Here is a 16316-nt window from a genome sequence, read left to right on the forward strand (position 1 = left end):
ATGTCCACATACTTAACTAGAATGCAAAGTAGAATGTGTTAGGTACACAGTAGAGAAATGAGCAGAGGCCTTTTAGAGCAGTGGGAGAGCACTCTGGTGGGGGAAGAATCAGGAAAGTCGTGGAGGACATAGTATGAGTGCTGGGCCTCAAATGTTCAATAGGAAAAGGCATTCCAGGCAGAAGGAAGGGACCCCAGGATGTGAAGACAGAAGTGGGATCTTAGCCTGTATTCTTCTTCTTTCTTCTTATTGCCAGTTACTAATAGCTATGCCTCATATTTGCATAGCGCTTGAAGGCTTAGCCAATGCTTGCCCCCAAAACAGAGTGGAGGCCTCACATCTGGAGACTGCCTTTTAGGGAGGACATTGACAAACTGGCGAGCCGCCAGAGGAGGTCAAAGAACAACAGGTGGTCTGAGTGGTTCCATCGGTCTGGAATGTGTTTCCTCCTCCCCACTCCCTCTGAGAATTTCAAGATTTCTCCCAAAACACTTTGGACACAGGCCTTTCTGGATTCTCTGTCCCCCTCCCTTCCACTCCCCAACCCCCACTAGCCCACTCTCCCCATTGAAATCACTTTGTGCATACTTTGTATTTGCTTATCACTGTACACATCGTGTCTCCTCAGTAGAGAATAGAAGCCCCTTGAGGATAGGGATTTTTATCTTTGTTTTTATGTGTGTTTAGTAAATGTTTGTTGAATTGAGGTTGATTTAAGGTGAGGAATAACTTCCTAAGAGATGTCCAGGGCCTACTTGAGGGGGGAGTGAGAGCCTAGTAGTAGTCGAAGTCTTAACCGAGCAGTAGAGGTCTTAAAGACTCAAAGAGTGGAGGCTGGATGTCTAGTTAGCAGGTTTGTAGAGAGGATTCTTATACAGGACTAGGCTGGACTACATGGATTCTCCACACCCTTCCATAACTTTAAGATTCTGGGATACTGAGGGTGAATGGCGAAGTGACTGGAAATTATGTCAGATGAGGGGTGGTTGAAGGAGTTGGACAGGTTTAACCTGGAGAAGATTTAGGGGGAGACAGAAAAGTTATCATGTACGAGAAGGTTTAGACTCATTCTGTGTGGTTCTGGAAGGTAAGATTGAACAAATAAGGCACTGGAGAGATCATTCCTCATATGAGAAATAGCATAATCCAAGGTGGAGGTGAAAATGTCCATGGGACATCTAGTCCATACATCAAACTCAAATAATAAAGGGGCCACTAAATCATATATAAGGATCCCTGCAGGCCACATATTGATTTAGAAAATCACATATTATGGGGTAGCTAGGTGGCGCAGTGGATAGAGCACCAGCTCTGGAGTCATGAGGACCTGAGTTCAAATCTAGCCTCAGACACATAACACTCACTTAGGTGTGTGACTCTGGGCAAGTCACTTAACCCCAATTGCCTCACCCCCCCCAAAAAAAATTGCATATTATCATTATCTATGTTCTATTGTATTTTTGTTTATTCTGTTAAATATTAATAATTTACCTTTGAATCTGGTTCAGGAGCACTGGGGAATGTTGCCATCAAGTTGGGCCTATGGGCCTCGTGTTTGACCCCTTGGGACGAGATGACCTCCAAGGTCCCTTCCAGCTCTGGATCTATGATTTTATGCTCAGATGGTCACTTCCCCCATGGCAAAGACAGGTTCACCTAAAGCTCATTCAGGCCAAACCAGAAGAAGGGCTAAAAAAAGATGGCACCTGTTGATAGTAAGGTACTAAGGGTGACAAACGGTCTGAGACTCTTTGTCAGTCTTGGGCTCCTTGATCCTCTTGGTTCCTGGTCCCACCCCCCATCCTCTGCTCCCAAATTTCCAGCCACTCTGTGTCTGGAGCCCCACATCTGGCCCTGCATGGTGATTCTGGGCCCTTTCTCAGCAGAGGCCTTCCTTCCAGATCTGTGGCCTCTTCCTGCTCTCCAGCCTTCCTCAGGCTCTCCAGGGCCAGGCCATGGGCAGGCAGGAAGAGTAGCACATTTACTAAATGGGAAGAAAGGAGTCAATTTTGCCCAGAATAATATAGAGTTAATTATACCCATAATCCATTTTTGTCAACTGGAGAAAAATTGTCTTGGGCTTATTAAACTGGACTCTAGAAGTCAGCCACTAAGAGTTCAAATCAGTCTCCCCAAATGGTTATAACTATCTTGTTATTGAATGTTCCTTGACCTAATTCTGCTCATGGGAATCTTTTTGCAGATTTACCACCTTCTGATTAGGATGCTTCAACATTAGGATTCTTTTCCTAAGTACAACACGTAACTCTTTCTTCATTCTCAGGGTATTTGTATCCAGCACTTGTGCATGTAAATAAGGGCTAAAGGGGTGGCCTTCACAACAAGGTGAATGGCTTGGTTTCGTTCAGTGCCTGCAAATCCTATCTGGCTGCCTGTCCTGAAAGTGGGCTCTTCTGTAACCCAGGTGGCCATGCCCTCTACTTTGAGTCTATCTGCCCTCCCACCCTCACCTCAAACTCAGAGGAAAGAGAAACTTGCCCCCTCTTCCTGTTTGTGAAAAAGAATGGCATTGAACATTATTAGCCTTTTTGATCCAGCAGCTTGTAATTACTGCCAAGGGTGGGGTGGGCAGCGGTGTGGAGCACTGGACTTGGACACTGAAGACCTTGAATTGAATTCTGCCTCTATGATTTACCTGTCCTGTGACCCAGACTTACTCAGTCTATCTGAGTCCTTGTTTGCTAAATGGGGAAAATAAACTCTTACCTGCCTACCTTATAGGACTGTTAGGAATGATGAGATGAGATAGAAAGCAATATATAAATCTTAAATAAAACAACAAGCATTTAGCAAGTGCCTACCATGTGCCATGTACTGTGCTGGGTGCTGGGGACACAGACCCAAAAATAAAAAAAAAGAAAGAAATAACCCCTGTTCTAAAGGAGCTTAGATCCTGCAGGGAGAGACGTGTACACATATAAGTATATGCAAGGTAATTTGGAAGGGGGGAGGGAGGCATTAGCAGCTGGTTGGATCCGGAAAGGTCTATGGCACTTGAGCTGAGATTTGAAGGTAACTAGGGATTCTAAGAAGGGGAAAGGGGAGAGCGTTGTATACATAGAGCACAGCCGGTGCTAAGGCAGAGAGGCAGAGATGAAATGTTACATGTGAGAAACAGCAAGAAAGCCAGTCTGCCCGGACCAAAGGCTGCATGAAGGGGAGCATTACATAAGGCTGGAAAGGCATGTTAGAGTCAGGTATGGGAAGGGCTTTAAAAGCCAAACACAGGAATTTGTGTCTGATCCTAGAGATTTTTTTTTCTTTCAACCAAAGACAAAGTTTATTAGAACATACGTCATATTGGGCAGACTCTTTTGTTAAAAATTATCTTGAATTATCAACAATCACTTCCATAAGCTTCTGAGTTTTAAATTTTTCTCCCTCTCCCTCCCTACCCCCCTCCCCAAGACGGCACACAATCTGATATAGGCTATACATATACATTCCTATTAAACATACTTTCACGTTAGTGATGTTGTAAGTAAGAATTAGAACCAATAGGAGGAACCACCAGAAAGAGGAAACAAAACACAACAGAAGAAAAAAAAAACAGCAAATAGTATGCTTCGATCTACATTCAAACTCCATAGTTCTTTCTTTGGAGGTGGATAGCATTTTCCTTCATGAGGCCTTTGGAGATGTCTTAGATCCTTGTATTGCTGAGAAGGGTTAAGTCTATCAATATTAGTCATCGCACAATGTGGCTGTTACTGTGTACAACGTTCTCCTGGTTCTGCTCACTTCACTCAGCATCAGACCATACAAGTCTTTCCAGGTTTTTCTGAAGACAGCCTGTTCATCATTTCTTACAGCACAATAGCATTCCATTACATTCATATACCACAACTTGTTCAGCCATTCCTCAATTGATGGGCATCCTCTTAATTTCCAATTTTTGGCCACCACAAAAAGAGCTGCTAGAAATATTTTTGTACATGTGGGTCCTTTTCCCATTTGTATGATCTCTTTGGGATACAGGCCTAGAAGTGCAATTGCTGGGTCACAGGGTATGCACATTTTTACAGCCCTTTGGGCATAGTTCCATGATCCTAGAGGTTTTAAGGAGACACTAGAGTTTATTGAATTTATTGATGGAGGAGTGAGTAACATGGTCAGACCTATCTATGCTTTAGGAAAATCACTTTGCTACATGGAGGATGAATTGGAGTGTGGAGGCAACCTGTTAGGGGGGATGAGATCAAGGGTATGAATAGAGGGGTTGATTTTGGTGAAGAGAAGGACTACTGAGTAAGGGAAGAGAGAATGGTGGAGAGTCAAAGGGTTTTGAGATGTAGAATAGTGGAGAAGAGGGAGCTCAAGTCAAATGGTCTCTATTTTCTCAGTAAAAGGATGAGGCAAGGTCCTTAGCTATGGGAAGAGGGAGAAGTGTGGGAAATTTAAGAGAAGAGATCTGAAACAACCTCTGTGGGGAGTGGGATAGAGAAGCCATTAGGGAGGATTAAGAGGGTCACCTTGCTAAGAGTGAGGGCCTAGTTGAGATTAGATAACATAAATTTGCAATGGGCCCAATCTGTTTTTGAGCCTGGCTCCAGCTCCACTCAAAAGCACATGAATGTACTGCCAGAGGAAACCAGTTGTGGAAGTAAATTCTGTGCTGGGGGCTGGCAAAGCATGAGCATGGTACAGAGGACAAGGGCTTCAGGAGCAGAGGACAGCATAACATTGAAATGGTCAAACATGAGGTCAAGTTTGGGGAGTGAGAAAAGTGAGGCCAGAGCAGGGGTGAAGGCTAGGAAGGGCAATGAGGAGTGGAAGGACCAGGGCTCACAGTGAGGATGAAGACTAGGTTTAGAAGGAGTGAGGCAAGGAAGAGATGGAATGATAGGAGGGGTGGAGTAAGGACAAGTCAAGGTCCTCACCTATGACAGTGGGAACAGGGAGAAGCGTGGGAATTCTATCCCTTGCCACATTCCATCTCTCCCTATTATATGTGTATACATAATAATAGGAAATTCTGGTTGGAGAAAGATTCCTGATCATGGAAATCTGAAGCTTTAGAATTCTTGATTATGGAAATGGAACAATTGTGGAGATGGTGGAATTGAGGGTCTGAACAAAACTGTGAGTGGCTAGAAATATATTCTTTAAAAAGCTATAGAATTGGGAGTTAGAAGGGACTTAAAAAGAAGTGCCTTTATTTTATTTTGTTGATGCCTATTGTTTCGGCACCCTAGTCCTTCCCTGACATACACCTCTCCATAGCCTCAATGCTTTGAACCTTCTCTTGAAACATTCTTTGTTTCTTACAAAATTTAAGATGTATCAATCAAGTCCATCTGAGAGCACATGAAGCATTTTACAGCACTACCCTACCTTTACTTAGGGAAGAGGGAAGCTTGTTTCACTATTTGTTTCTGAGTCATTACAATCAGGGTAGTTTTTGTTTACATGATTATCTGCTTACTTCACTCTGGATCAGTAGATATAAGTCCTCCCATGCTTCTCTGAATTCCTCATATTCATTGCTTCCTATGGCCCAGTAACAATTACATTACAGCTTGTTCAGCCATTCCCCAATTGATGGGCACCTACTCTGTTTCTAATTCTTTGCTTCCATGGAGAATGTTACTATTGATATTTGGGTATATAGGAACCTTTTCTTTCTGTCTTTGACCTCCTTTGGGGTATATGCCCAGCAGTGGAATCCCCAGGTCAAAGGGTATGAACAGTTTCGTGACTTTTTTTTTTGTTTAGTTTCAAATTGTTTTACAGAATGCAGGTCCCTTCTTTTTGCAGATGAATAAAGAAAGGTTAAGTGACTTGCCCAAGGTCACAAAGGAAAAGTGAGCTCCAGTCCTGGCTCTGTTACCAACTCACTGTGTGACTTTGGGCAAGTCTCTACCATTCCTTGGCTATCAGTTGCCCTCTCTGCAAAATGAGGGGGTTGGACTAGGTCAGAGATGTCAAACAGAGCATATGGCCAGCCCATAATACTCCCAATTGGACCTGATTCAGATTAAAATATAATTGGGTTTATAGTTTGGTAACCCAATATGTGGCCCACAGGGTTTTGATGTATGGTTTAGTGGCCCCCCTTTCTATTTGAATTTGACACCATTGGACTAGATGATCTCTAAGGTCCATTCCATTCTTGTTGGTAAACGCCCTGTTGGCAGGCCTCAGGAACGCTAAGTTAAGAGAAGCAATGGGGCAGTTAGGTGGCTCAGTGGATAGAGCACCAGCCCTGAAGTCAGGAGGACTTGAGTTCAAATCTGACCTCAGACCAAACACTTGACACTAGCTGTGTGACCCTGGGCAAGTCACTTAACTCCAGTTGCCTAAAAAAAAAAAAGAGAGAGAGAGAGAGAAGCACAGAAGTGACCATGAATTTCTCTGCTCACATGAACAAAGAAAGATCTCTCAGGTCCTGTTGGCTTTGTGATATGGCCTGAAAAAAAGAGAAATCCCAGATTAATATACCACTGGCCTCTGCTTACCACATAGTTCTGATTCTTAGATGATCCACCAAGACTGATTAGACTCCTTCACTCCTGCCCATAGTCATAGATTGAGGCAGAGACTGTCAGAACTGAGCGGGAGATTCGACATCATTAGTGCTACCCCTTGACTCTGAAGAGGCTTGATTTTGCTGCAGGGCCAGGATGGGAAGCCAGACTTTTCTTCCCACAGAGCCATGCAGCTCCTGACCTAAACTAAAAACTGTCAAAGACAAACTTGTAGCTTCAGGCAAAGTATACTACTTCTTCTTCTTCTTCTTCTTCTCTTCTTCTTCTTCTTCTCTTCTTCTTCTTCTTCTTCTTCTTCTTCTTCTTCTTCTTCTTCTTCTTCTCCTTCTTCTTCTCCTCCTCCTCCTCCTCCTCCTCCTCCTCCTCCTCCTCCTCCTCTTCTTCTTCTTCTTCTTCTTCTTCTTCTTCTTATTATTATTATTATTATTATTATTATTATTATTTTGGCACCTTGGAGCACTGCAGCTCATTTGCAATGTCTGGCTTAGGGAGAAAAAACCCCAGAAATGTAGGATTAGCATTTCTATGATCTCACCTGCTGATATCTTCAGCTAGCTGCATGGCACATAGATTTCAGAGCAGACATTTTTCAAAGGGATCTTATTAACAGGGGTCTTAATATTGTAACCAAAGGCAAGAGAATTCATTTTTATAACTCATAATTATGAAACAATATTATTCTTCTAGCTTAGAATGAGACATTGTATTTGAAACCACAAAGTCTTACTACAGTGTCTCATATGACATGGAGGTGACCCTGGGTTCTGGAAGACTCATGTGTGGTACCTTCTATCTTGCTGTAAGGGCTCTGAGTATAGTCTCCTGCCTTCTGAGGCCTTTCCTGATTCCCCCAGTTAGTGTGTCTACCTACTTCCTCAGTTGGTTATTAGCTGAGGGCTAATGAGGACAGGGCCTGTTTCATTTTTGTCTTTGTACCACTAGCACTTAGCACAGCACCTAACACATAGTAGGCACTTAATAAATGCTTATTGATTGATTTTTTGTTTTGTCCTTGAAAAGTTTGTTCTGATCCTAACTGTGTTTCCTTGACAAATGATTTCTTTATTTCTTCTGGAAGTTGCTTGTATTCTCTTTATCTTTATAGGCTTGGAGTTTAACTATGTCTTAGCTTGTTAAATCTTGGATTCTTTCTTTTTGAGGTTTTATGGATTCTTTCAGATTACATTTCACCAATTCTGGGAAATCACCTTTGAAATTTTACAGAAATAATGTTGAGATCCGTTGGTTTTCCCAAGTTCTCTTGAATGAATGTAAGGTCTGTAATCCTAAGGTTGCTGTGTCTTGACCTATCCTCCAGGTCTGTCCCTTAGGTATGTGTATTTTCCAGTAATTGGACATCTTTCTGTGGGATTCCATTTCATACTGTACATAATAGATCTGTTACTGCTCCTATTGATATTTTTGAGGTTTTTTTTTATTATGTTCTCCATTTTTGGTCATTTTCTTCATTAATTTCTCTCTTTTTTTTTTGCAACTCAATTCTTACATTATTTTCCTGGTTTTTTATTTTCTTAAAAAAATTATTGCTATAAACTTAAAAGTTGACAAAATAAAAAATGTAAAAGAGGACTATATATGAAATTGTGAACTTCTCTTATGTACAATTGTTTTTTTAATGTATATGACATTTAACCTTATAGGAAAAAGGTTGCCCTGCTTGTCTGTCCCATTAGAAATGTCTTTCTGCTCTCTTTTGTGTATTTTTGAATGCTTCATAGGTACTCTTTTTTCCCCCCTCTTTCTTTCTGCATTGCTCTCATAACTCATCAATGACTCTCCTGCCCCTTGGTTGCAACAGAAGTCTTCCCTTGTAATCAGTAAGTAGAGTCAAGCTAAACAAATCAACGCTTTGGTTGTGTCTGAAAACATAGACCTCTTTTTTCACCTATTGTCATTGCCTTTCTGCTGGGAGATGGGAAGTTTGTTTTATTATATAGATAAGGAACCTGAGGCCCGGAGAGGTCAATAATTCTGAGGTTGCCTGTTATGACTTATCTACCAGGTCTGTCACTTGAGTATGCATATTTTCCAGTAGCCAAGGTCATGCATGTTAAAACTCAAGTGTGCTGATCAAAACTTTGCTCTCTGAACCATCTTTGTACACCTATAATCATTGTTGTAACACAACTTCAGAACATGTTCATGGATCTAGAAAAATCCACATTCTTTGTGTATGTAATAGTGGTGGACATGTTGAAACATAAGGATTTTAAAATTAAACATGCTAAAATTTGAAAAAATCACACTCTGTTGCATTTTACCGATTTCTTCTAATTGCTGTTAAAGAATCACACTTAGCTAGCCAGAGAACACTACCCACTTTGCCTCCTGTAGAAGCCAACAGAAGCCAACACGGCATGGTGAATAAAGAGCTAGAAGACCTGAATTCAAGTCCAGTGTCTGCCATATACTGGGTTGTATGACCCTGGGCATATCACTTACCCTTTTAGTGCTCTAGGCCAAAGGTGTCAAACAGAAATGGAAACCAGGCCACTAAATTGTATATTAAGGATCCCTGTGGGAGATATATTGATTTAGAACCTCCCATAATAACATTATCTATGATCTATTGTATTTTTATTTATTTTGTTAAATATTTCCCAATTATATTTTAATCTGGTTGAGGCTGCACTTGGGAGTGTTACAGCCCCTGGGTTTGACACCTCTGCTCTAGGCAATGGGACTACACATTCTAGGGAAGGTGCTAATCTGCTTTGGGAAAAGCAATTTCTTTTTTTTAAAAATTAATTAATCTATTTTTGTTTTTCAATACTCACTTTTAAAAGATTTTAAATTCTAAATTTTTCTACCTCCCTCCCCTCCCCCTTCCCCAACAGCATGCAATCTGATATAGGCTATACATGTATGATCATATTACACATACTTTCACATTAGTCATGTTGTGAAAGAAGAATCAGAACAAAAGGGAAAAACCATGAGAAAGAAAAAAAAGAGAAAATAGTATGAGAAGCAATTTCTTTATGAAAGGCATTCTCTATAACGATGAAAGCACAGATCCAGTACCTAGTTAATGCCTATCAATTCTATGGCTTATAGTCTAGGAGAAAAAACAGAATAAATTCATTTCTTTGTTTATAAATGTAAACTTCTCCATCACTCCAAACCATGGCCCAGCCCCTTTCCTGGCTCCCTCTATGTGCTGGCTTCCCCCACTAAAATGTAAGCTCCTTGAGGCTGATGAATGTCTTCCTTGCTTCTTTTTATATCACCAATGTGCCTGGCACATAGTGGGTGCTTTGTAAGTGTTCTATCAAAAATTTGAATCAATTAACCTCTCTGTTGCATGTCAGTGATTATTTCTCTCCTATAGAATTGGAATTATTAGGATTTCAAATTGTACACGATATTTGGTTCTTAAGGAGACCTAGTATAGCACTTTAAGGTTTGGAGAACTTTCTTCACGACAAGCCTGTGAGATAGGGAGTACAAGTATGATTATCCCCATTTTACAGATGAGAAAATGAAGGCTCCAAGAAAGTGTAACCTTTAAGTCATTGGTGGATGGGGAAGAAAAATACATTGAACTGGATATTCTTGAGGCAAGAGGGCGACCTAGGCTACAGGCCTGAGAAGAGGATATGAGAGCCAGTGTGGCGTGAGTCACTTGGGATTGGTAGAGACCTTCTTGGTAGAGGCCTTTAGGCTTTGGGAAGCATTCTGCTCTAGGAATGGTGCACCGGCCCTTACATCTTCAGGGCCAAACAAGACGTGAGGAGTGCTCACTCAGGCCCATGGAGACCATTAGCACCAGTTGGGGCAAGCAGAGGCCTCCCCAAGAAAAAGGCCTAAGCTTCAGTGAAGTGGCTTGAATAGGATAAAATTTCAAACTCCCTAAAACATTTTGGTTTCTTAATCTCCAGTAGAGTCACTTAGTTTAGAGGACTATACTATGGGGGAAGGGTTTTCCCCCTCAGCCCTTTGGATCCCAGTAAATCTCAAACACTCTGGTAATTTACCTACCCAATTAGGCTTTGGGATTTGAGGATTAAGTTTGCTCTTGGCAAGCCTTGGGCCTCCCCTCCCCTTCCTCAGGCAAGGATTACCCAAACTGCCAATCTCTATCTGGGGATTTCCCTGACTACTGCTTTATGGCCTAGAAAGTCTTATTAATTCCTCTTATAAACTTCTCAAACAGGAAAAAAAAAAGAAGACAAATCAGCAAACACACTTATACAATAATAGCTCAGATTTCTGTAGTGCCTTAAGGTTTACAAGGGCCTTAAGGCTGACGCTGCTTGCAAGTAACATCCCATTTTACAGAGAAGGAAGCTGAAGCTCAGGGAAGTTGAGATACAGCTGGTAATCGGCAAAAACCAAGTTCAGTAAAGTAGTAAAGCCAGGATTCAAACCCAGGTCTACTGACTTGTTATTTCAGTGTTTGACCAACCGTAGACCATGTTGCCTCTTTCTTGTTCAAGAGACCAACCCACCCTTTCAGTCCTGGGTTCTAACAAGCAGGTAACAATAAGGCTTTCTAATGAATTTAAAAACTGCTCAGTGTGTGGAAAGCTGTGAGAGATGGGTCATGTCTTGAATAAAATATTCTGAGGACAGAAAATTGTGGGGATGACCTTTATGATTTTTCTCCTGTCTGATTTTTATCACATAAGGGATGGGGAGGGAAGAGGGGCCATGTGATGGACACACATTAAAGCAGCAGTACCACCTGCTGGACATAATGCTGGCCTTGGAGCCAGGCAAACCAGGGTTCAAATCCTGGACCTAAAACACATTGGCTTTGTTACTCTGCACACGTCACTTATCCTCTCAGTGACCTAGCCAATTCTTGAGACTAGAAGTTACAGAAAAATTGCTGCTCTGCATGGTGAAGGGTGGATTTTCTCTTTAAATTTTGTTGGTGCTTTTTGTTTTAACACTACAGTCTTCTATTCCCCCACCCCCAAGACCAAGCTGTTGTCAAAGAAAAACATTTAAGCCAAACTTACAGTGACCTTGTATGACAGTGCATGCCACATTCCCCACCATTGGTCTTCCTTCTCCCTCCCCTTTCCTCCTGCAACACCAAAGGAAGGAAGAGAGGTTTTCTCATTGTGATGGGAGTTCTCACACTGGCAGTTTCCCTATAGTGATTAGAGAATCATTGATTTTGAGCTGGAAGGTACCTCTGAGGTACCATTGGTACCAGTCCAATCCCCCTCATTTTGCAGATGAGGAACTGAGGCCCTGCATTCAGGAGCCAAACGAACCTTAGGTCCTGCTCTTCCAGGGGTCAGGCGCCACAGCTTGAAAAAGGCTGCAGAGGAAATTGAGCTGAGACAGACATGTTCCTTGCCAAGTTCCTATGCAGATTTCCTAGGAACTCAGCTGAGCCTATGAAAGAACTTGATAGAGCAGCCTATCCCATTGGGAAACCTTCAAGGCAAAAAAAAAAATTTTGCCCTAGCTGGGTGACATGCAGTCCTTCAGAGGAAGACTAGGTGTTCTGCATTTAAATTTTTGAGCCAATGGAATCATTTTCATGATAATGAGGCCTTGAAAAAGAGAAAAGTCCTGATTCCATTTTATGCAGCAAGCATTTTTTATGTATCTGCTATCTGCCGGGTCCTTTGCCAGTTTGCTGGGTCTACAAAGTCAAAAATGAAATAATTCCTGCCCTCAAGAAACTTATATCATAATAGGAGGGGACGAATGACATTCGTGTAGATAACTAAATACAAAATGTGTGTAAAATAAACACAAAGTCATTTGGGCTGGCAGAGGGCACTAAAAATGGGGATGGGGTGGTGAATGATTTGGAAAGGAGGCATTTGAGCTTAGCTTTGAAGGTACTTAGGGATTTCAAGAAGGGGAGGGTATATGGAGAATAGCATGAAAACCAATTTGGCTGGAATGTAGAATGAGAGAGGGGAGTAATATGAAATTAGTCTGGGGGCAGGTAGGTGGCAAAGTGGATAGAGCACCTGCCCTAGAGTCAGAAGGATCAGAGTTCAAATCCAGCCTCAGACACTTCATACTTGCTACCTGTGTGATCCTGGGCAAGTCACTTAACCCCAAATGCCTCACCAAAAAAGGAAAAATAATTAGTCTGGAAAGATAGATCAGAGCCAGACTGCAAAGGGCTTGAAATGTCAAATAAAAGAGTTTGCATTTTACCTCGGAGGCAACTAAGAATATCAAAATTTCTTGAGCAGGGTAATGACATAATTAGAGGTGATTTAGGAATATATAGTACTCGGGGATTTAAATCTCTATTTACAGCTATACTTTGTCTATTTTTGTCTTCTAGTTCTTTTAAAAAGCATATATTGTCTTCTAGTTTTTTTAAAAAATATATATAGTTGCTATGTTGTTTGGCACATAAGACTACAGAAATGTTAGTTTCCAACCAACTACAACTTTTAAAAAAACCTGTGTTTTTCTTCCTCCTGCTCCATCATCTTGCCGTTGAACGCTACACTTTTAAAGGTGGAAGAGAACTTAGAGACCTTGTAGTGTAATCCTCATTTTGTAGATGAGAAAACTGAGGCACAGAGAGAGGAGGTGACTTGCCCAAGGCCACACAGCTGGCTGGTCATAAAGACAAAACTCGAACCTTCCAGGCCAGTGTACTTTCTATCCTCACATCCCTCCTCCCACCCCAATCTCCTTTGTGTTTTTCTCTGTTTTACAGAAGGGATCCACAGGGGCTGATAACTGTGAGGGAGAGGGAAATGCCACAGATAAAACCAAGGTTATGAAGCTGGTATAGTGGATCGGTGGTGGTGCTACAGATGGAAATGATGAAGTCAAAAGGATGAGCAAGCTCATTTTGGAACATGTGGGGCCAGTGGGAGAGGCTGAGAGATGTGTAGGCAATTGGAGGGGAGGAGGGTGGTCTGGAACTTAGAAGTGAAGAACTGGAGATATAAATTAGGGGGTCACCTGCAGAGAGGTGGTAATTTAAGCAATTGGGAATAAATGAAATTGATAAGGGACAGAGTGTAGAGAGAGGAGTAGGGGCCAATGGGAAGACAGGTATGCTAATTTACTGCTGGTGTGGTTATGAAATGGTCCAACCATTCTAAAAAAACAATTTTATGCAAGAAAAGATACTGAATTGTTCAGACCCTTTGACCCAGAGATCCCACAATTGGGACTGTATCCTAAGGTGGCTATTGACAGCAGAAAGGGACCCATAGGTACAAAAAAGATGTTCATAGCGGAAGTGTTTACTATAATGAAAGCAGGAAACAAAATATGGGTCCAAAGAATGAGGAATGGCTGGACAAACGGGGATATATAAATGTAAGGGCATATTGCTGTGCCCTAAGGAATGAAGAATTCAGACAAACCTGGGGAGACTTGTAAGAAGGGTTATGGAGGGAAGGAAGCAGAGCCAAAAGAACAGTTTCCACAATGACCTCAACCACATAAATAAAGTCAAAGGGACCAGGCAACAAAACCCAGGCCAATTATAGAAGAGTCAACGTTACTACTACACTGTCAAAGTTAAAGGACACAGCTCTCCTTTCTGTAAACAAAGGATGCTTTAACTTGGAGGAAATGTACTTTGTGTTTGTTTATCAGTTTGAGAACGTTCAAGTTGTATCAAAACCAAATGAATCCATACATTTTAACAAAAAGAAAGGCAAAACAAGGCCTGTGCCTTATGGAGCATTGCCAGTATGGTTGGTTGGCAAGATGAGGGAATCAGCCATCTGAGAGAGAAGGAGCAATTACAGATGTGCAAGTAAGAATAGGAGAATGGTGTCATCGAAGATGAAGAAGGAAGGGAATCCTAGACTGTGGTCAATAGTGTCAAAAGCTGCAAAGGGATCAAGGGGGATGAAGACTGAATAAAGGGCGTCAGGTTTGGTTAAGTGGTGCTACAAGACAGAAATGAAGGAGCAGTTTCAGGAGGGTGATAGGGACAGAAGCCTGATTGCAAATGGGTGGCAGAAGATATGGGGCAGAGAAAGCTTTTTGGAGAAGTATAGCAGTAAGGAGAATATGGAGATGGGGTGGTGGTAAGATCAGCTAGAAGGGTCCAGAGAAGGTTTGGAGAGACTCGGGAATGTTTGTAAGTAGATGGGAAGAAGCCACTCTGGACTTCCGTTTTCTCATCTGTAAAATAAAGGGGCTGGAATAGGTGCCAACCAATAGTCCACCAGGGTGAAAGTTGCAGAGAGGCAGATTTATGTTTAATTGCAGGGAAAACTTTCTAGCAATGAGAGCTGTCCCCGAGTGGAATGGGCTGTCGCTTGGCGAGGTAGAGAGTGACACAAGAATAGGGACGCTAGCAACCCTTCTTGGGCTGCCCTCTTTCCCTCCTCCACTCTAGGCTGCTGGGGGCTGGGGTGTGGTTGGAAGGCGCCCCCACAGTGAGACAGACAAAGGCTGCACCACCCCTTCCCTGCCTCCCTCCCTCTCCCTCCCCCTCCCAGCCCCACCCTCGGGCTCTCTGCCGCAGTAAAGTCACACTGCTGAATCAGGCCCTGGCCACCGCCTTCTCCTCCAATCACGGCCGGCCCGGCCCCCGCCCCAGCTGCGGCGCCAGCCCAGCCTTTTAGGGGCCTCCTCTTTGCAGCATTCCGCTCGCCCCCTCCGATCGCCAATCAGTGCAGGCCGCACCCCTCCCCTCTCCCGTCCCGCTCCGCCTCGAGCCCGCCGCCCACTCTCGAGGCCCGCCCCGCGCCGGCCGCGCTCCGGCCACGCGCTGCGTGTGCGTTTGCCCCTGTGCGTGCGCGTGCGTGCGCGGAGAGCCGGTTCGGCTATTCGGGAATCTCGCCTGCTCCTGCCGCCCGCGCCTCCTCCCCTCCTCTCTGGGAGGCGACTCTCCTCGCTCTCCCGTGTCCTAGCGCGCCTCCTGGTCCTCTCGGGCCCCCTCCTCCATCTGCCCCTCACCACTTGCTCCCCAGCCATGCTCTGCGGGGGCCCGGCGCGCTTCCTGGCCCTGGCCTTCACCTCGGCGCTCCTGCTGCACGGAGGTAAGGCTGGCCTGCGGCCGGGTCGGGGGAGGGGAAGGGAGGGGAGGAAGGGGGAGCGAGAGAGAAAGGTGTTCCCTTCCCCCAGTAGGCCGGCCTGCGTGACGTCCGCTTCGCAGGTGCGAGCCGGCCTGGGCCCGAGGGGGGAGGGGCACGTTCGGCCCGCCTGCGGCCAGTCGGGCTAGCCCAACCCGAACCTCTGCAGGAGGAGCGGCCGGCCGCCCAGACTCCACTCGAACTTGGTTAGCCAGCTAGGAGGGAGGGCCCGAGTTAGCTAGCCTGGCAAGTTGGCGGCCCAGCGCTGCGTGTGCCTGAGCAGGCGGGCAGCCACCTTTGGGTCATCGCACCTGCGGAGTTGCGGGGGAGGGGAGGAGGATCTGCCTTGGCCCAACTCCTGGGAGTTTGGCGTGAGTGAACGGGATGCCCGTGACTTTTGTTTGTCTCCTGAAAGTTTTTCATGCTCTGCCACACTGCCCTGCTAGCAGGGCTTTTGGGGGCAGGCGGGTTGGAAAGCCTTGCTTTGAGCATCCCCGTCTTTTCCCAGCAGCAGACAACGACCTGAGTGGGGCCCGTGCGCTCTCTGCGAAAGTACATGCTGCTGCTGCTGAGCAGGCACACCTGTCTTAGCAGATTTCTGTTATTCAGCCGCTGGGAAGAGAATGCACTAGACTGAGTTGTGCTCTTATCCTGGAGCTTTAGTTTTGTCTCTTCTGTTCATGGTGCCACATGTGTGGAAGTTCATTCGTTGCATTGAGGATGCATTCGGGCCCCAGAATGGAAGCTGTTTGGAGAATGAACGAATACAGGCGAACCAGGGCTCTTTTTCTGCCCAATCGACCTT

The 16316-nt window shown here is 44.1% G+C and overlaps 1 protein-coding gene across 1 annotated transcript in view; it reads left to right on the top strand.

The window, feature by feature from the left end:
• Nucleotides 1–16316, top strand: part of CD99L2 (CD99 molecule like 2) — a 154347-nt gene that overhangs the window by 5409 nt on the left and 132622 nt on the right. Inside the window, exon 2 of the mRNA XM_078148039.1 lies at nt 14984–15478. Within this exon, the coding sequence (XP_078004165.1) occupies nt 14984–15478 (495 nt within the window). The remainder of the gene's footprint in view (nt 1–14983; nt 15479–16316) is intronic.

Source organism: Phascolarctos cinereus, unplaced genomic scaffold, assembly GCF_003287225.1.
Source record: "Phascolarctos cinereus isolate Bilbo 61053 unplaced genomic scaffold, phaCin_HiC Scaffold_8;HRSCAF=390, whole genome shotgun sequence".
Lineage (NCBI taxonomy): Eukaryota > Metazoa > Chordata > Mammalia > Diprotodontia > Phascolarctidae > Phascolarctos > Phascolarctos cinereus.